The sequence below is a fragment of the Rhinichthys klamathensis genome, unplaced genomic scaffold, assembly GCF_029890125.1.
Source record: "Rhinichthys klamathensis goyatoka isolate OS25496 unplaced genomic scaffold, OSU_Roscu_1.1 h1tg000170l_1, whole genome shotgun sequence".
NCBI lineage: Eukaryota > Metazoa > Chordata > Actinopteri > Cypriniformes > Leuciscidae > Rhinichthys > Rhinichthys klamathensis.
In genome coordinates, this window is record NW_026606701.1 from 1,051,368 (window position 1) to 1,072,361 (window position 20,994).

Here is a 20,994-nt window from a genome sequence, read left to right on the forward strand (position 1 = left end):
GTCACATGACCTCATCACAATGCATGAGTGCAATTTTGCTCATGTAATGTAGAGTAAAAATGTCCCTTTTTGGTCCCACTTTATATTAAGTGGCTTTAAGTACTATGCACTTACATTGAAATTAATAATTTGATACAATGGACTTATTGTGTACATACATGTTTTTACATTGTACTTATATTTTGAAAATACCTGCATGTAATTGCAGCTGTAATTAATTTATGTAATTACATTTGTAATTACACTGTTGCCCCTTCCCTTACACCTTAACCTACCCTTAAACCTACCCATACCACCACACCTGACCTTAACCTTACCCGTATCACACCTCAATAGCAGCAAAAGTGTTTTACAATACAACCTGAACACAATAAGTACATTGTACTTATTTTTCGATGTAAGTACATCGTACTTAAAGCCACTTAATATAAAGTGGGACCCTCTTTTTTTTTACATTATTTTAGAAAATCCGATAAAATGAGTCAATATAAATGCTACAAATTGCAGCTATAATTATTTCCAGTTCACTTGTCACATTGGAAATGGAAGGTCAAGTCAAACACATTGCATTATGGGATACAGTATTTCATGCTTTTTTCTGCCTTAGTAGTCCAACTGTGCGCTGTGCATATTGAAAATTTGCATACTGGATGCTGTATACATACTCTATACTATAATAGTGTGTCAGTATGCTATTCCAAACAGCCAATATTTTAAGTTCATATTCCATTAACATTAAGATAATGTTGGGTGTGTTCAGATTTTACAGTTCATTATTAATTACCTGAACATCTACACTTTGGCACATTTTTACACAGGCCATGGGGTATTTCAGGATTGTATGTTCCCCCTGACCTGCCCTCAACAGTTGTGATGCAATTTAGCCCCCTCGGGGTATTGTCCAGCCCACAGATCGATAGTAGCATTGTATGAGTTCAATGCACAGAGAAACTGGACTTCATTCAACAAAGCGAGGTCCACAGAGGAGTACTAATTACTCCCACGAGGATGAAAGGATACTGGAGTTGTATGATATTGTTTTTTAGTTTGATGAATTGATGCAGCAAGTATTCTGTGAATACCACCAACTTAAAATGTAAGTTTTTATTTTTATGGGTAATTAATCTAACCCTTTTAATGTGACTTAGTATAGTTGAAATTCTATCTATCTATCTATCTATCTATCTATCTATCTATCTATCTATCTATCTATCTATCTATCTATCTATCTATCTATCTATCTATCTATCTATATCTATCTATCTATCTATCTATCTATCTATCTATCTATCTATCTATCTATCTATCTATCTATCTATCTATCTATCTATCTGTCTGTTAAATATAGGCTGTATCATAAACAATATTTTTGTCCTAATTTATAACCTTCACTCTTTCAGTTTTAGGCCATGTGAAAATGGGAGATTGGAACTTGCTAGGGAGTATCTTGGAGGAGGTTCACATTCACTCCACCATTGTGGGCAAAATCTGGCTCACCATTCTTTTTATTTTCCGTATGCTTGTGCTCGGGGTTGCTGCGGAAGATGTGTGGGACGATGAGCAAAGTGAGTTTGTGTGCAACACGGAGCAGCCTGGATGCAAGAACGTCTGCTACGACCAGGCGTTCCCCATATCTCTCATCAGATACTGGGTCTTACAGATCATCTTTGTCTCCTCACCATCTTTGGTGTACATGGGACATGCACTCTACCGGCTCCGAACGCTAGAGAAGGAGCGCCACAAGAAGAAAGCTCAGCTGAAAGTGGAGCTGGAGGAGACGGAGGCTTTGGAGGAGCACAAATGTATAGAGAAGGAGCTTAAGAAGCTGGAAGAGCAAAAGAAAGTGAGGAAGGCCCCTCTGAGGGGTTCCTTGCTGCGCACATACGTGTTGCATATCTTAACCAGGTCAGTGGTGGAGGTAGGATTCATAGTGGGGCAGTACGGGCTTTATGGTATCGGACTGGCGCCGTTATACAAGTGCGAGCGTGACCCCTGCCCCAATAGCGTGGACTGCTTCGTTTCACGGCCGACAGAGAAGAGCATCTTCATGATTTTCATGCTGGTCATTGCAGGGGTATCCCTGTTTCTTAATCTCCTGGAGATATTCCATCTTGGTGTGAAAAAGATCAAGCAGACCATATATGGATCCAAGTACATTGGAGATGCAGATAGCATTTGCAGGTCAAAGAAAAACTCCATGGTCCAACAAGTATGCATCCTTACAAACTCCTCACCACAAAAACATATACATTTGACTCACACTTCCCTTACAGTAGTGCCAGATGGACAGATGGCACCTTTGCCTCTCTACATGCCAATGGCTGGTCCTCCATATAGCCACGAGGAGCCAAAAGGTGACCCTAATGGATCTGAGCAACCCCCCAGGGAGAACCGTCTTCCTAGCCAGCCTGAATTTCAGGCTCTCCAACAGCTGGGAGCCACAGAACGACGGTCCACTTTAGACAACCGTCAGCACTCCTGCAGCAGCGACGAGTCTGGGCCCAAGGGCTCTGGACCACCCGTAAATGTTGGTCAGCAGCCCAGAGCTTCACTCAGAGCCAGTCACATAGAGATACTAACAGCATTACGGAAGCAGAGCCGTATCAGTCAATGTAAAGACTTCAGTGAGGATAGTGATTCCCCGGAGAGCGGGAATTATCCCACTGCCAGGAAAGCTAGCTTCATGTCACGGGGGCTTTCAGAGAGCCCGTCTGATAGTCCAGACTCCAAGAGTGGATCGGACACGGAGGCCAACCGTATAGCTCAAGGGGAGAGTCCAGCTATGACACCACCCCCTACCGCTGGACGCAGAATGTCAATGGTGAGTAGAGGAACATTTAATCCACTATCCGTTTGTTGTAAGTCGTGACGAAACAAATACTGTTTCTGGATCCAAGCCTCAGCTCCGTTTCAAGTGAGAGAACTTATTTTTATGATCACTATTCATTTATAGTGCACCTTTAAGCTAAACATTAAAAGCTCACAATGTACAGTATAGTCTCCGGGCTCATGCATCTCAAAGACCAATATTTAAAGATTTAGTAAAGATGAATCACTGTCTGGCCAACTAAGATTTTGAAAGGTTATAGGATTATGTTTTTTCAGTAGTACAGCAAACCAAAAACGAAAAAGTGACATTAATAAGTAATGCGAAACAGTGTCAACAAACAGTGTCAATTATTTTTCTCAAAGAGACAAAATGCTCATCATAACAATAACTAAGGAAGGGTTTCAAGTTTTTATGTTGATGTTACATTTTTACATTTGGTTTAATTTTGCACTTTCTCTTTGAATAAAAACATTAATAAGTTTGATGATTCATGCAGTAAATATGAATAATTTCTTCTTTTTCAGAGCATGATTCTGGAACTGTCTTCAATCATGAAAAAGTGACATTTTGGAACAGTCTTCTAAGCGGATAGCAAAGACGGAAATTGCTGTATATTCCGCTGGTTTGATTTTCATTGACTCCATAATTACTGCATATTAATTCAAAGGACTTACATACTGTAGTGCTACTCTCAATACATTTTTTAAATAAAATTGTTTTTATAATTCATAGATGGTGGTGGCTATATGTTTGAATCATTTAAGGGATTTTTAATATATAAGCTATTTTTCTTTAAAGTCTTAAAACAAGTTTGGATATTTTTTTAGCAAACAGCACCTGTTGCCAATCCTTATGGAATGAAGTGCTTTTGTATTCTCTGTGATATTATTATCAGACAATTGGTTGTCTTTCCTCAATATTTAAATAAAGGAAGGGTAGTCAATTTGTTCAAGAAACAATTTTCTGTTATGCTGGTTGAAAGTCTCTTCACATCCTGATAGCAATCAATAAGTTAAGTGGTCTAAATGTATTTATCATCTGTGGGTGAGAGGTGTAGGAACATAAGAGATTGTTTATGTTGTTGGTCCAATCATTGAATTCGGTCTGAATGCAATGATAGCATCCTGCCTCCCTGCCAACTTGTATTTTCATACCTCCGCGCACCCTGCTCGCGCAGACATCACACATCATCTGCGAGTTTCACGCTATCTAGAGTAATGGTGTGTTCACACCGAACGCGAATTTAATTATTTGCGCGAGTAGATTACATACAAAGTCAATGCAAAGACGCGAATAGACGCATCATTCGCGCCGGGCGTTGCGAATGACGCGAATTGGGCGACGCGTTTGCCGCGAATGTCTTCCGCGCAAGTTGAAAAATTTGAACTTGAGCGAATGTTCAAGCGTCTAACTAGACGCGATAGACGCGTGTTTGACGCTCTATTCGCGTTCGGTGTGAACACACCATAACGTTCACACCGGACGCGAATAGCGCGTCAGGCGCGAGTGATTTCAATGTAGTCAATGCAAAGACGCGTTACGCGCGTAAAAATCCCTGCGGCGCGAATGAGGCGTAGAGCGCGGCGCGGTAGACGCGAATACGCCTCATTCGCGCGTCAAGTTCGCGCGAATGGCGCGAATTGAAGCGTCTGGCGCGGAAGCGCGTTACGCGCGAATGATTTAGTTAGTGCTATTTGTGCATTCACGCGTTTGACGCGAATTCGCGTCTGCCGCCCGAGTTGAAAAATTTGAACTTCTGCGTCAATTCGCGCCGCGTTAACCAATCAGGAGCCTGTTTGCTGCTGTCACGTGGTGAAGTGAAAGTTTGTTATTTTAATAAATTATTTTGTAATATTACTAAAATGTCTGGTGTGGTTCTAATGCACACCAAAGCAAATCTTTCACATAAAAACTCGATTTTAATATATGAGAGATAGTAGGCCTACTCATGTTGTATTGAATGCTATTTATTCCATATCTATTTTAGATTATATGAAACATATTATTATTTTAATGTAAAAACAACAAACACATAGTGTATAATAAATAAAAAAATCACAGGACAGGTTTCACTTTTGGAGGCTGGCTCCATTTATTATCAAATAAATGTGCGGGCGAGGGTGAACCTCGCGCCGGGCTGTAGAGCGCGGGCTCGTCAGGCAGCGACCACTCGAGGCCGAGGCTTTACACGGCCTACGGTGTCCTCGTCAGCGTCCTCACCGTTAGGTCCACCAAACCTAGCTCCTGGAACAAATGATGAAACTCCTGAAACCCTCCGGAGGGTCTGGTGGACCCGAGTACAGCGACGATGTCCCCTACGCAGCTGTTTCTGCTCTCCAGAGCATATACGAGCGGTGACTCTCTCGAATAATGCTAATGCTAATGCTCGATAAACATCTAAAAAGATGGCCGCCGACGGGTTTCGAAACTTTCGCCTCTGACGAGCGTAAATTTCGCTTCAAACTTTTTTTTTTACGCGCGTCAATTTCGCCATTGACACGCGAATTAACACAAAGTGGTCAAGCGTCAAACTAGACGCGGTAGGCGCGAATTTGACGCGCTATTCGCGTCCGGTGTGAACGTAGCATTAGACAGACGTCAGTCACCGAGCACCACAAACAAACAGCAGTCACCTTTTACAGTTCCTCCTGAGCCAAAACAACGAGTCTATACTCCGTTCACACCATAACTACTGTAATTTGGAAAAGATGGAAACCCGTGTCATTATACTCAGAGCAGTTCGTTTTTGAATTTAATGCGTTTCAATGGCAACACTATCACTGAGTCTGCAGCAGTCAGGTGGTACAGTACAGATCAGTGCTCTTTAAACTGTTTATGTTCGTTATTATTATAATGTTATGTGCTTTGATACATGGGGTAGTTTAATGTCGTCTCTGGTGCTTTTGTTTGCTCTGGCTGTGCGAGTTCATGTGTTTTGGAGGAGGCGTGGGTTTGTAGACCATCTGAAGGGAGGGTGGGATCTAATTATGCTTTCAAAGCTAGCTCGCTATTGCTAATCTCTCCGAAAAATACCTACCCTAGATTTAATAAACAATCTCTCAAATCCATCTTTTTTTATTATCACAAACTGTTTTATTATTATAAATAGTTCTGAATGAAGTAGGTGAGTTCAGGCTTAGCACAAGACAGTGCCATACTGCCATCTGGTGGTGAATTACATATTATAAAAACGTTTGACCTTTAACACTAGAATAATGTACAGCAGAAAATGAGATTATAGAATGTTGACCTAATACACATTTGTCAATGCTACTGATTAAAGTTAGTTAAGTATGTTAGTGGCAGCAACATACCGATCTATTGTCTGATTTCAGTAAATTGACTGAGACAGACCTCATTAACAAACACACGCACACACACACACACACACACACACACACACACACACACACACACACACACAGGCATTATGTTGGATTAATTTGTTCAACGGGTTCATCTTGAATGCATCTGCTTCCATTTCCTCACGAAATGTGTTTTTCTTGTCCATCTCTCGATATTACAAAAATAAGGCAAAACAATGTCAAATATTTACTGGAAGTACTAACAAATGTAGAATTAACTTCACAGAATTAATTGATTTACAGGATATTTCTCTCACTACAAAAGATTTTCATATTTTTCATAGGGGTTTTGATTATCTTTAAACAACTAAACCATTTCTTTCCAGTTTGAGTGACTGAGTCAACCTTATCATCAAGAAAAAATATATAAAACTCACCAGAGTGTTTGAAATGTATGAATACAGTTGAGAAATTTGACTGTGAAATCAAAGTTAACCTCTTCTTTTACCATGTTAGTATTTTAAAAACTCATTCCTTATCATAAGAATCAATATTACACATTTTATTAGACAAATTTGCTAAATAAATGAATTATTTGTCTAAATGTATTTATTATCTTATATATTATCGGCACACAATAAAGGCACAAAGTAAAAAAAAAAAGCCTATAGAAAAATGATTCTATATACACTCATTTAACAATGGGAGGAGAATCAATCACAACACAATGTACATGATATGTTTCTTTATTTCATAAACAGAAATGGTGTCTAGACAATCTGTAATTTATATAACACTAGCAATTGAAATGCATGAAAATGAGTTCTGCACAATACCGTATGTACAATGGTTTTTAAGTCATTAAATGCATTAGGGTCATGTAGCATTTCAAAATGAAAAAAGTAAAAACTCTTAGTACAGAATAAGCAAAGGAACAGCTACCTCAAATAGACAATATTAACACAAAACAGTCTTCTAGAAAAAATGCGATAAAGAGTCAGAAAGAGATAGAGAGAAGAAAACAACTCGTGACTACTAGCCAAAGAGCTATTCCATTAAAAATGATGCACCAAAATCTACCAATACAATAATCCATATAATCTGTGTAAAAAGCATGTAGAAAAAACACCTGATGCAGTTTGCTGATACAGTCATTGACCAGTAATGAGAGGTATGAAGGATTTCACAGGTAGATAAGTGTGAGAGAGAGTCCGCTCTGCTAGCCGAAACATGGGGGCTCACAGCCCCTGCATACACACTTCACTTGAATGTGAACTATGGCCTCTGGAAGTTCTAAGGCAAAGTTGGATGTGCACTTTGTATTCATGGTACACTGGAGCATCCCCGTCGGGCGAAAAGACAACTTGAGGAAAAGGAGCATAGTTACCAAACGGCCATTTCTTCGTTCGCTTGTAAAAACGTACAAAACAAAGAGACAGAATGCTAAAACTATCCATTCGAACGAGCCTCACGATTTCTATGTACATGGCAAAATTCTCGTAAAACACGACACCTTTTTGTAAACATTTTGCCTTTTTCTTACGCCGTTTTCTGCGCGTTCAGTCCGAATATCAAATGTTTTATAAAGTTAAGCAAATTGTGAAAAAGGCAAGTTTTTGAGCAACCCTTTGGAACGCCAGTGTTCATATTTCTGAGAAGCAGCACGAATGAAACAAACCGACCAAATTATTCAAATGACATTAAACAGGAGCTTACGTAACGTTATAGATGAAGAGATGTACCTATAGGGTGTTTTCCTGTACAGTATTGGTTCTCAATACATTTACAGAAGCTTAAATACGCGTCTTTTGACCGTAATTGCAGATCGAAAGCTTAAACGATTAACTTAGCTGTATCAGCCAATTTAAAAAACAAAAAAAAAAAAAAAAAACCTAATTGCTGGATTTCATTTAGAGATATTCCATAGCCCTTGTTGGGTTTTTTTTTTAATCCAAAAGAATTGTGCAAATCTATTAGGTTTTCTCTATGCATCAATTATTCTTAGCTTAGAAACTCTAAAAAAAAAAACAAATCACGCAACCCCACCCATTAGCTTTATTAGAAGACAAAAATGCAAGAGACAAAAATAAGTGACAAATGAAAGCTGAGCTCACCAGCTAACATCAAAAATGTCTGAGGACCAAATAAAAATAACAAAAAAACGTTGGCACACACCCTGAGACAAGATACAAGAGCAACCACGAGTCCGATACGAAAATAAAACCTCTGTAAAACAACAAAAACTAGCAGAAGTGTTGTTGAGAGGAGAGCTAATAAGCTTATTTAACCTGCGAGGCTTTCTGTGACCAGGCCGAACCCTTGAAGTCACTGTGGAGGCAAACATGATGCAGCTTTTAGTAACAGAGGCTAACAGAGGTCAGAATTCCAATCCTTGTCACTCAGACTCTCGGCTTCTTCCACCGTTTCTTCCATATCTGTATCGAAGCGTCGGCCTGAACCGAAGCACTTAAGGCCAAGTGTGCAAGCGTGAGGAGTCAGCCATTTCATGTACAGCCCAGAAACAAACACGACAAGTACACGACAAATACTTTGCTATGCGAGGAACATAAATAAAAGCAGATTTGGGAAAATGTTTTTGGATAGCCTTGATGCAGGTGTGACCTTTAGTTTTTTCCAGAAATGTCAAAATTGTGGACATAGATTCTCAAGTGTAGGACAGTGTGCTTGTCAAGTGGAAGGTCATGCTTTCCACGCTTCATTATTTATACAACAAGAAATAAGAAAAACGCATCATTATAGGGATGATTTGCATATGTGTGCACAAATGTCCACTTGGACCCATAAATCTTTAGTTCTAGTCTTGTACCTGATTACAATTTAGAAATGGCAAATACTGTTAAAATTTCTTTAGAAAAAGAGAAAGAGAACAGATCCACAATGAAAACAACAGCACAACTATCCATCACAACACCTCTAGATTCTACATCCCTAGGAGAGACACTCCACCCAGTGTGACATGTTTGTGTGTGTGTGTGTGTGTGTGTGTGCTTGCATACGAGAGGGAGAGGGGATGTATTACAACTTGAAACGTGTCTGAATATCAAACTATCAGACTCGCAAATGCACAAGCACGCACACGTAGAGCTCTAGGGGTCAAAGGTCATTCAAATAATATATGGAACTATGTCAAATGAGTGGCACTCCCAACTGTGTTGCATTACTTATTGGGAGACCCATTTTTTTTTTTTTTTTATATAAATGCTCTTAGTTTTTGCTCAACTAAACCGGAGTGAACTCATCGAGATTCAATCCGTTTTTCCGAGGCCTACATTTTGAGGCAAAGAAACTCTAAACAAACTATATAAAACATACAGGCAGCATGCAATCCCATTAGTATGGATATACGCGTCTAACAAATGTACAATAAAGGAAAATTTATGTCGACTTTAAAGAATTGGCTTATTCCATCCAATTCAGAGCAGATTTTCGATGCTCTCTAAAATAGCTTTTTAGTGTCTTCCATAAACTTTTTTTTTGTTTATTTAAATGAACCTAAAAACGTTCTTTAAAAGATACCGTGTCGTTAAAGATCATCTGCCAGGAGAGACACTTTTAAGTGTCTGCGTTAAGTGCTTCAATTTCAGACTTTTTAGGGTCCTGAAAAAGAAATCTACCATTTCAGAAGTGCTAAACGGTCAAAGAGTGCCGAGGGGGAACAAAAGGTAAGGGCAAGGCCCTTTAATTGAGTTCAACATCATTTCCTGTTCCTGTCCAAGTAGTAAAATGGGGGCGAAACTGAAAGGGTGTGGGATTGTGATGACGTTTGTTTTACGTAACACTGTTGGGAGGTGTCTGCAAGCACACTGTAAATACTGATAAAAGAGCACGTTTTCACATTTAAAGGAGAACAGCTCACCACTACGCACACCATTTACATCCAGATTACATGCAAGGGCTCTATGCGCTGCACTGGGGGTTCGTATGCGAGCGTGTGTGTGCATGCGTGAGTGTAAGAATGCTAATTTCCTGAGTTTAAGCACACCCATCATCATGGGGAATTCATTCGAGACAGGAAACAGCAACGATTTTCCCTTCGTGGCAAAAAAGGTGCTTGATCAAACCCCAGAGAAAAGAAAGAAAAGAAAAACGAGTCAACGGAAAAAGCCATCTAAAGTTCTACCTGTACAATATTACCGAGACGGTCTCCATGCGCCGTACTATTTACAATACGCTTTCTGCCGAGCGAGCACTTCTCGAAAAAAAACATCCAATGGTACAGTATTGCTGACGCAAAAGGTGGCCGAAACCGCAATTCGAATCGTTCGTCTTTCCGTCGTACTTTCTTTCGTATCAGTGTTGTGGAAGGCAAAGGAGGAATGTTTTTAGATACCACCATCTGTACAAATTAAGTGTTGCGGTACACAGACACTACAAACGTATGATGCAGAAGACATTTTTGCATATGGACATTTACAGTCTAGCTGCTGTAGAAAAAAAAAATCTGTATTTTTTTTTCATGAGTTATACTGAACATTCAGAATATTTCCTGAGTTTGAATTTACTGTGACAAGGGCCACAAAGAGAAAGAGACGAGAGAAGGAGTGATAGAGGTTTAGGGGTAGAGGGCAGAAATAGGGAACGGAGGTGGGGTGAGGAAAGAGACAGAGAGAGAGAGAGAGAGAGAGAGAGAGAGAGAGAGAGAGAGAGAGCAAAATGCTGCTGCTAGGTCCATAGAGGTCTGAATTTGAGATGTGGTCAGAGCCCATCTCATCTGAATGGACTGTAATTGGAAACAGACAGTGTTGCACTGTCATGGAAAGGTGTAGCACCATCGTGAAGTTCTGTGAGAAGGTCTCAGCCACTCTGCCATGGCTGAATGAGAGAAAACCTGGAGAACAGTATTGCTGCTGTTAAGACAACTGTAGTGTCAACCTTTGTTTAAAAAAAAGAGACAATTACAAAGACATAAATATGTATATAAAATAATCAAAAACACTGGCAGAGGCTGGCCATCTCAACAGCCCTCGAGTTTTGAGGGGTTGTCAGAAGACGTAACTAAATTAAATAATAAAAAAAACAAATCAACACAGAGAACAAACCACCATCATTAAGTACAGTCCTTTCTGTTGGGCTGTTCGTCGGTTGTACATTTATCTGTCATCTCCTGACAGAAGTCTACTGTCACCGTCTGATTGGACTGTTCCAGGGACAGCCCCGCCTCCAGGTAGGCAGAGCCGGCCTCTTGCTCCTCCCTGTCGTTGCCTACGTCTTCAGACCCGTTTCCGGTCTTCCACTGGGCCGGTCGCGGTTTTCCGTCTTTTGCAGTGGCTGCTTTAAGGAAGCTCTGTTCGGGGGTGGAGCAAGTGGTGAGGTCGATGCTGCCCGTGGGCAGGGCCTGGTTGCCGGGGGCGACGGAGGCGGTGTTGCCGGGGCGCAGTATGGGGCAGTAGTGATGGACCTGTTCTGGGCTCAGCTGCACGTCTCGACACACCTCCTCCGACAGACAGGAGAAATTCTCCCATAACTCTCCCATGCACGCCTTCAACTGGTTGCGCTCTGTTAAGAGCTTCTCCTTCTCACACACCTGTGGGGGTGGACACACATAAAACACACATTTTAAACCTGCGTGTAAGGCAGCTCACACACTTTTTGACCAATAAATAACCAGGATTTTTGCATGAGCTTTCTAGTCGTTGGGGATTCTTTTTTTAGAAATCATTTTGCAGAGAAGATTTCTGCCAGATTTGTTGGTCAAGTGACAGTTTATACTAATTAATGCAATTTCATGATTTAAGCGTTTTCGTTAAGACCCTCAAATGACGCGCTCTTCTGCTTTACACAAACACTCATCAAGCGTAGCGTCAGTTCTGGCAGGTCACGTTAGTCAAGCTCACATTAGCTGACTCTCAGCTGATCCACGTCTACCTATAGGAATATGACGTCTATCACTGTATACATATATAAACTCCTTCAGTTATCAGCAGCAATCAGGAGCTAATGACCCTCCTCCATCACCAGCTCCTCCTCTCATCAGTCAGGATTTGGCAATCTGATTTACCTTGAATCAGACTAAATTCTCCAATTATGTTGCACTTTAAAATCTTGAATTAATGATATCTGCATATAGTTCTCGCCCAGAGCAGAACCATACCACCAATCCAAACTGTATGCTAATTGTCAATCGTATTTGACGATAGTGGTCCTGACAGAAACAAAGACAATTTCTATCAATTAAATATTTTAGTGGAGTGTAAAAAATCTCAATATATATTATTTGTACTGATCAGTATGTACATATAAACAGTACCATTCAAAAGTTTGGGGTCAGTAAGGTTATTTGTTTTAGAAAGAAATTAATACTTTAGATTGAACACATTAAATTGATCAAAAGTGAGAGTAAAGACTTTTATAATGTTTCAAATTAAGAATCCTGAAAAAAATGCATAATGGTTTCCACAAAAACATTAAGCAGCACAAATAATAAGAAATGTTTTTTTAAGCACCAAATCAGCATATTAGACTGATTTCTGAAGGATCATTTGACACTGAAGACTGGAGAAATGATGCTGAAAATTCTTCTTTGCATCACAGGAATATATTTAAAAATGCTTAGATATTAAATATATTTTATATATTATTCTATTTAAATGTATGTAAATAGAATTTTTTTTTTTTTTAGCTATAATATTGTTGGTTTTACATTATTTTTTACTGAATTACTGAAATATTTATAGAATATCAGCATACATTACAGTTTTTTACAATCACTACCCATTTCTCAATACTTAGGTTACTTTTTAAGCGATTGTAAAAAAACTGTAATGATGTAATGAATTTTTATTTTACACAGCACTGAAATATTTCATTATATATATATATATATATATATATATATATTGAATAGATATATTAATTTGAGCAATTTCCATGACTTTTCCAAGATTTACAATCACAAATTCAAAATTCCCTGTACATAGAAATAAATACTTTTTGAGAATATGTACATTATGTTGGTTTTCATTTAACATTATTCAGTATGACTATTAAAGGGATAGTTCATCCAAAAATGAACACAAAAGAAGATATTTTAAAGAATGCTGATAATCAAACAACTGTCTGCTTACAAACATTCTTTAAAATATTTTATTTTGTGTTCAGCTGAATAAAGAAATACATAAAGGTTTGAAACAACTTGAGGGTGAGTAAGTGGTGACAAATTTTTCATTTTTTGGGGCGAACTATCCCTTTAAGAATTTTGTCGGGATGCCCACAATGCCCTTGGTCTTCCCAATGTATTCAAAACCTGCTCCACACACATGCATGCATACACGCTTTGTTATGAACGTACAGTGATCTATAGGGACCAGCTGAGATATGTAGGTCACCCTGCAGCATTAACACTGTCGTCCCGCTCTCAATCTCCATGGATATATCTACACACATCATATATTTCCTGTCCTCATAAATTCATTCATTCTACAACTTAATTTCAGTTGTGCTTTAATATAGCTGTCAAACTCCAAGATAAGACCAGGAGGAGGAGAAGAGGAGCAAAGGCATCCCTCCAGCTGCTTTCTGCGAGATTATATGGAGGATGCGCATGTGGCATCAAAGCGCAGGCTGTCAGGCTTCATGCACATACATGGCTTCACACATCAAAGACAGTCGGCTCCGCCTCCATCACAGAAACAGCATGGGACCGGCTCTGTGATTGACAGGTAGCCGTGCTGCCATGGCAACGTGACAGCCTAGGAGATGAGTTCCCCTGCCGCTTATGGGGATTGATAACAACCTGAAGGCCGACTTGTACAATAAAGATGTTTTGTCACACACAACAGGACCGAGACAGCGAGAGCTGTTTGTGTAGTAGGCTACTTACCAGTTTGTGTATTTCACACTCAAGGTTCAGGATGCAGTCAAGTTTCCTCTTGCGGCAGCGCTGGGCCGCGATACGGTTCTTACTGCGTCTGCGCACGTCGTGGATGAACTCCAGCTGCTCTGAGCTCAGCTTGTGCATTTTCACCATCATTTGGAAGTCGTTGCGTGGAAGATTTGTGATTTGATCGACGGGGAATGGAAGCTTGACCTGTAAAGTCATACATTAGCAAAGTGTTACTCTATGAACATTTTGCTTTTCTTCCATGAAAGCATTTCTCCTCAAGCCATTAAATCAACATAATCAGAGCTCATCTGGTTGACAGCTGATGGCAGAACAAGAGAATTCAACACAATCAGCATCACACAAGGAGATTTACTACACCATTTGTTTAAAAAAACATCTTTCTCCATTGACAGCCATTGAAAATGATCTATGTGTCTGATGAAATAAAAACGTACTAAAATGTAACCTAACTTACTTGCAATATATTTCGTCACCACTAGATGGAGGCAGAACACAGTTCGTTCTTCACATTCAAAAAGTGAGGTCTAACAACACAAGCTTATAACATCTAACCAACCAGCAGCATCACTTATTAACAAAGAGGTCAAAAGATAAGAAAGACAGACAGGAACAAAGGCTGAGAATAAAGAGTGAGAAAGACAGGAACAAGAAAGCATCTTTCTGTCAGAAAAATAAGATTAAAAAGCAGCACAGCTGCTTTAGTCCTTTCTTCCTCTATTTCACACTCCTGTCAGGTGATTACGCAACTGTTAACGAGTTAAGCTGTCAGCGGATTCTGAACATATCACCCAGTAGGAAACAATGTCTCCTTCATGTACAATGAGCATGACACGCAGGCTGTTTGACAATATAAAGCATCAAAACTTCTCTCCATTATGGTCTGGGTGGCTTTCTGAGGGCATGTCATACTTAGACACCCTGCTGTTGTCAGAGAGAGCTTTTAACGAGGGATAAACAAAGGAATGAGTGTCATGAAAAGAAAAAATAATTCAGGTTAAGAAAGCGAGAGGGACTGAGCCAGTCCTCTGTAGGTGAATCCGCTGAAGTCCAAAGTCGATCAGGGTTTTGAGGGAGACATTCAATCTGTCTTTGTACCTGTTGAACACTAGATACTGGTGACCTCAGTTTCTTATATCTGAAGAAATCTGTTTCAGATTTCTCTCAAGTACTCAGGCACTATCTGCAGAAAATATTTTTTATATAGCCTAAACATTATAGTTCATAAATTTTATTTTATGCAAACCAAGACTGATAAAAAGTTAACAGTAATATTTTGAAATAATATTTTTACAATTTAAGTATCTGTTTTCTATTTGAATATATTTTAAAATTTAATTTACTCCTGTGATGGCAAATCTGAATTTTCAGCATCATTACTCCAGTCTTCAGAGTCACATGATCCTTCAGAAATCATTCTAATAGGCTGATTTGGTGCTCAAGAAACATTTCTTATTATTATCAATGTTGAAAACAGCTGTGCTGGTTAATACCTTTGTGGAAACCATGTTTTTTTTTTCAGGATTCTTAGAAGAATATAAATCAACAACAACGTTGTAAATGTCTTTCCTTTTGATCCATTTAATGCATCCCTCCTGAATAAAATAATAATAATAATTATTATTATTTATACCAAACACCACATGTAAAGATGGAACATAATTTGACATACATCAGATGCACAATATATAGTTACCTTATCGATAATCATTCAAGTTTTTATCCTTGTATTGACCGATATTGGATTTCCAACTGCGTTCATGCTAATTTTCCCTATCTTTACATTTAGATTACCTTTGCCATCATCAATATTTAAAACACTAATAATTCAATAACACTTTTAAATGGTATCTTTAGCAAATCTCAAAATGAATATCTACAGTATTTTCACACTGTACATTATAATGCCTACATTTAATTTCAGCATCAAGAAATTGATTTAATTTTTTTAGCATTTTAATTTTAATGTATTTATACAAAATCTTACAGAATTTTAATATCGTCTATTCATCATTTTTTGGCCATAACATGAAAATAATCTCAGACAAACTATAGTGTGGTAAATGAATGAGGCAACCGTAGTGTAACCAGTATACTGTCTATATAGTGCTGCCCTACTTAAGAACTCACATGGGCTTAGTGCGATTATGACCCCATAAACCTGGACCACAGCGGTGCAGCGACTCTTCCATGTGAAGTGCGCCGCTCTGCTGGGAAGCCCACAGTGACTCTGGTTGGGACTGAGAGAAGATGAAAGTGTAGATCTGGCCCAGTTCTGGCTCAGAGCAGCAGGGGGCCCGGAGCACTGGCAGGTCGGAGCAGCATCATTAATAAATGAGGGACAGACCTTTTTCTACTCTCAGCTCAGCCGACATCGAGAATCGCAGTGTGTGAATTTGTGTTGTCTTAATGATACGATTTTTAAGCTGGACTAGACGGAGAGAAAGGTCTTTTTACACGGTCCAAGGAGACACCTTTTCTCTATGACCTTCTCATGTGTCCTTTCCTCTCTCTGTGATATTGGTTCGAGGTGTGTGTGTGTGTGTGTGTGTGTGTGGCAGTAGTGTAAGAGTGAGGTCTATATTTAGTGTCTTACCACCAGAACCAGTTTAGAAAGCCGGGAGAGATGACAGAACGTACACCAGTGGAGTTTATAAATTCGAACGTGATCCCGATTCTCTCTCTCTCTCTTCTCTTGTCCCTTTACTCTTTCTATAGGTCATTATTCTTGAAATGGGTCTGGAGTGAAAAGTAGGACTCCTCTGTTACTGGGAGCAAAGTGGCCCCACTCTTTTTGTCCCTTGCTTCCTTTCTCTTAGCATGGACATATGCAGCAGGGAATTGTGGGAAGGTGACAGACAAAAGCGGTGACTGGAATGAGCAAGGCCAAATGCCTGAGGTCACACAGATATTTTAGCAATTTTACAGGCACGGTGCTTAATTTCCAGTCTAATGTGAGTAAAAACTGCAGTGTGGAAATGATTTAAATGTGCAAACAAAAAGGAAAGTTAGCCGCTTGGTCAGTTAAATGCCTTTAGCGGTAATTAGATCATCTGTTTGCTAAATATCATTACTGTCCTTCAGAGATTCCCAGAAACGTTACTGTGCTGCTATGCATCTCTTTGATTCACATGTCTCGGTAATGAGACGCCATGTGACACAGATAAGAAAACAGTCTGAAACAACCCCTAAGATATTCCTCTTTGTTTCTTCTTCCCTCCTTTCTTCTCTTGTTTTTCTTCTCTCAGCCCTGTTGCTATTACTGGAAGTCTCCACAGGGGCTGAGTAATGGGGGAAAGCTATCCGCATACACACACATGCATGCACCCCCCTTTCAAAGACACGGGACAGACACACATGCACACACTCACTCTGTCTAATGGAGTGATGGGCCTGTCCGTGGTCACCATGGGGCTTCATTCCCATCAGGACCAAAGTGTCTGCTTGTGCGGGTATGTGTACACCTAAGATAAATGGCCTGTATGAATGCCTGTCTAGGTCAGTGGTAAATTCCTAATGTAACACATCTGGAGTAAAAAGCCCCCATCCTTATAGGCGGCAATGAGATGAAATGACGAGCAAATGGAGAGTTAAATCTCTTAAATCGGCTTCTCAAATTTTTCTTCTAAAAATCATGATTCCAGTAATGCAGTTTCAGAGGAGATCTTAACAGTCTCAAACTGTGCTCGGATTTCCCAAGATACCAAAGTTTGCAATAAAAGTTAAAAATTGAAATGTAAACTAAAAAAATTTCTTATTCAGCAATTATTCCAAGACCACATTATATGAGCAATATCAATATTAATTGTATATCCAATATTTACATTTTCTGTATGTCAAAAACTATCTTTTTGATTGATTTTTTTCCTAAGGAACTGAAGGAGAAACATAATATAATTAGGGATGTGTTCATTTTTAATGTTATCGTTGACCCCCCAAAAAATTGGCCGATATATTAAAGCCGATAAATAATGGATTATTTCCTTCAGCTGAGACACTTCAGATGCGCACCGTTCACCATGATGGTTTTGAATTGCTTGAAATATGATTGAAATCACACCAAAAAAAGGAAAATATGGTTTGCATGCAGGTCTGTCATATAAGCTACATAAAATTATAATGAGAACATTATATATAATAGTGTGGACATGGATTTTAATGGTGAGACTTTTGTTTTTGTAATCAGGCTCTCAAAACGTATATACAAATTTGGATTTAGTATGTTCATGCGAAACAGGACTGTAAAATAAAGTACAGTTGTGCTGCTTAATATTTTTGTGAAAACTCTTAATGACCCCAAATTTTTGAACGATAATGTATATAATGCCAATTCTATTATATACACAGTCTAATATATATATATATATAATAGAATTGGCATTACTGCAAACTGCACTCTACGTGATATCCGCGTCTACTTCTACAAGCAAACAGTGAGCGTTCATAATATTTCAAGCTTTCACCTTGAACATATTTCAATCATGCGGTTTTACACCTCACCAATGCGACGTCTGACGAATAATTTGCAGACCACAATCGGCTCATATTGAGAGAGCGGCTTGGCTTTTAAAGTCGGAATGAGAGGAACAGAAATGGTTCTGACTTCACCCTTCACTTCCTGCGACGCAGGCGGCCTGACTAAAGGGTTAATGCTTCTTGCACCGTGATTTTCAAGAATGAAAATGAAGAACTGAGAGTGAGATTTTCGTCTGTGGGCTTTTCTGATGATCACACCCACTCACTCCGAGATCAATACTTCACCCAGTGTAACCGAATGACTAAAGTGTAAAGAAAATGGTAGATACATCTTCTCAAAGATCTCAAGATTTGATAACTGTCCTCAGTAGGGCATTGCTCTTTTTTTACTTCAGGACCTTTCTTTGCCCCCACAACTGAAATCTCTCCGGTCAGTCTACAGTGACATCTTCAGGTTACTGTCAGTGAGTGAGTAAGACTTCAGTCCTCCAGTATCTTCCAGAGGTGTCAAGTCGGCTTTAAAAAGTATGCATTATTGTGTGTGAAACGGGTAAAAGTAAGGACAAATCAAATGATATGGCAATATTCTTGGTCCTGAGCTCTTCCTGTTTGAATAGATGCTGATCACAGAGGGCAAGTGATACTGTATATGACTCATGAAAAAGAGAGAAAAGTTCAAAGACCTGCCTTCAGTATCTAGACTGGCCTAGAAGGACTACACTAGTGCTATGATTAGCCTACAGTTTAACAACTTCCTTCCTCCTTTGAATTCATTGTTTCAAGCAGCAGGCTGAAGCTATTTTTGAGATTGTGCTTCCCTCTTTGTGTGCTGCTCCTCTCTCTCTCTCTCTCTCTCTCTCTCTCTCTCTCTCTCTCTCTCTCTCTCTCTCTCTCTCTCTCTCTCTCTCTCTCTCTCTCTCTCTCTCTCTCTCTCTCTCTCTCTCTCTCTCTCTCTCTCTCTCTCTCTCTCTCTCTCTCTCTCTCTCTCTCTCTCTTACATGCCATTTGCTGTGCAACAAAGGACTGTCTATTTGACAAGGTGGTATTGCATATCTCTAGGAGAGAGAGAGAGAGATGGGAATTTCTTCAACTATAAGCATGATTTTTATCACAAAAAAAAATCAACCATTTTCTTTTTGTTATAGACTACCATTCAAAAGATTGGGGTCAGAATGACAGTAACATTTATAATGTTACAAAAGATTTCGGTTACAAATAAATGCTGTTCTTTTGAACTTTATATCATCAAAGAATCCTGAAAAAATTTATATCATCATGGTTTCACAAAAATATTAAGCAGCAACTGTTTTCAACATTGATAATAATATATATATATATTTTACTTGAGTAGCAAATCATGGTCACACTTTAGTTTAGGGTCCAAATTCTTATTATTAACTAACTATTAACTATGACTTTTGCCTCAATAAACTTTTAATTACTGCTTATTAATAGTTAATAAGGTCATTGTTAAGTTTAGGTATTGGGTAGGATTAAGGATGTAGAGTATGGTCATGCAGAATAAAGCGTTATTATGTGCTTTATAAGTACTAATAAACAACCAATATCTTAGTAATATGCATGCTAATAAGCAACTAGTCAATAGTGAGAATTGGACCCTACACTAAAGTGTTACATAAATCATCATATTAGAATAATTTCTTGAGGATCATGTGACACTGAAGACTGGAGTAATGATGCTGAATATTCAGCTTTGCTATCACAGGAATGAAATACATTTTAAAATATAATAAAATAGAAAACATTTATATTAAATTGTAATAATAATGTACAATATTAGTGTTTTTACTTTATTTGTGATCAAAACATTTTTACACTTGGGTAAAAAAAACAACAAAAAACAACCTAGACCCAGGCCCAGTGGACTAGTTGGCCATACTTGAATTTATTTTTGCATATGAAGTATGTGAAAAGCATATATGAAAGGTTGGTAGCATTTGCTCTCGAGATGAAGTTTCTGAATGGAAGAAGGGAGATTTTAAGTCCTTTTTTCAGACTTTCATCAGCTCAGCTTCACAGAAATGGTTAGATGTAGATGAGAAAATGAACAACAACAAGAATGCAACTGAGAAGAAGAGTGAAAGCTGGAGTGAAAGAGTGTATCAGATACTAGATTGACATGAGAGCTTTCAACCTCAACAGCTATCTGAGATCTTGACCCTCATTTTGAACATCTGCAGATACAATTCCAACCCCGTTGTACTTTAAATGAATCCATTTAGTGAAGTCAGGAATCCTTAAGTGATTTTGGGTCTGTTTCTAAATCAAAACTGGAAAGAAAAGTAAACTAGTTGAAATACAAAGCTCCATTGAAAAGTCAAATGAAGAGTCAGATGCACTATGAGTGTGTGGGGAGGGCAAATACTTTGAGACAACATTTTTTTTTCCTTCAGGTCGGGTGCAGTGTGTCTCAAGTCTTTTGCAAACGAAACGGAAACAATGCACAAAATGCTGAAAACTAGCCAATTCGTTCCTGAGTGCTCTGTGTTACCACGGCAACA

The 20,994-nt window shown here is 38.9% G+C and overlaps 2 protein-coding genes and 1 long non-coding RNA gene across 6 annotated transcripts in view; 2 read left to right on the top strand and 1 right to left on the bottom strand.

Moving 5' to 3' along the window:
• Positions 1–986: 986 nt before the first annotated feature.
• On the top strand, positions 987–3,529 carry gja10b (gap junction protein alpha 10 b). Its single transcript, XM_056259783.1, has 3 exons — positions 987–1,096; positions 1,401–2,821; positions 3,355–3,529. The coding sequence occupies exons 2-3, from the start codon at positions 1,418–1,420 to the stop codon at positions 3,391–3,393; spliced, it is 1,443 nt and encodes a 480-aa protein (XP_056115758.1). The 5' UTR covers positions 987–1,096; positions 1,401–1,417; the 3' UTR covers positions 3,394–3,529.
• A 6,101-nt stretch (positions 3,530–9,630) lies between these two features.
• LOC130091777 (uncharacterized) lies at positions 9,631–11,177 on the top strand. Its single transcript, XR_008807863.1, has 2 exons — positions 9,631–10,745; positions 10,778–11,177. It is a non-coding gene; the product is annotated as an uncharacterized LOC130091777 (long non-coding RNA).
• bach2b (BTB and CNC homology 1, basic leucine zipper transcription factor 2b) overlaps positions 11,040–20,994 on the bottom strand; it is a 106,765-nt gene continuing 96,810 nt past the window's right edge. For all 4 annotated transcript variants that reach the window (XM_056259861.1, XM_056259859.1, XM_056259862.1 and 1 more), the window contains 2 exons: positions 13,976–14,182; positions 11,040–11,680 (listed from right to left, as the gene is read on the bottom strand). In XM_056259861.1, coding sequence (XP_056115836.1) covers positions 11,204–11,680; positions 13,976–14,182 — 684 coding nt within the window. In that variant the 3' untranslated portion in view covers positions 11,040–11,203. The remainder of the gene's footprint in view (positions 11,681–13,975; positions 14,183–20,994) is intronic.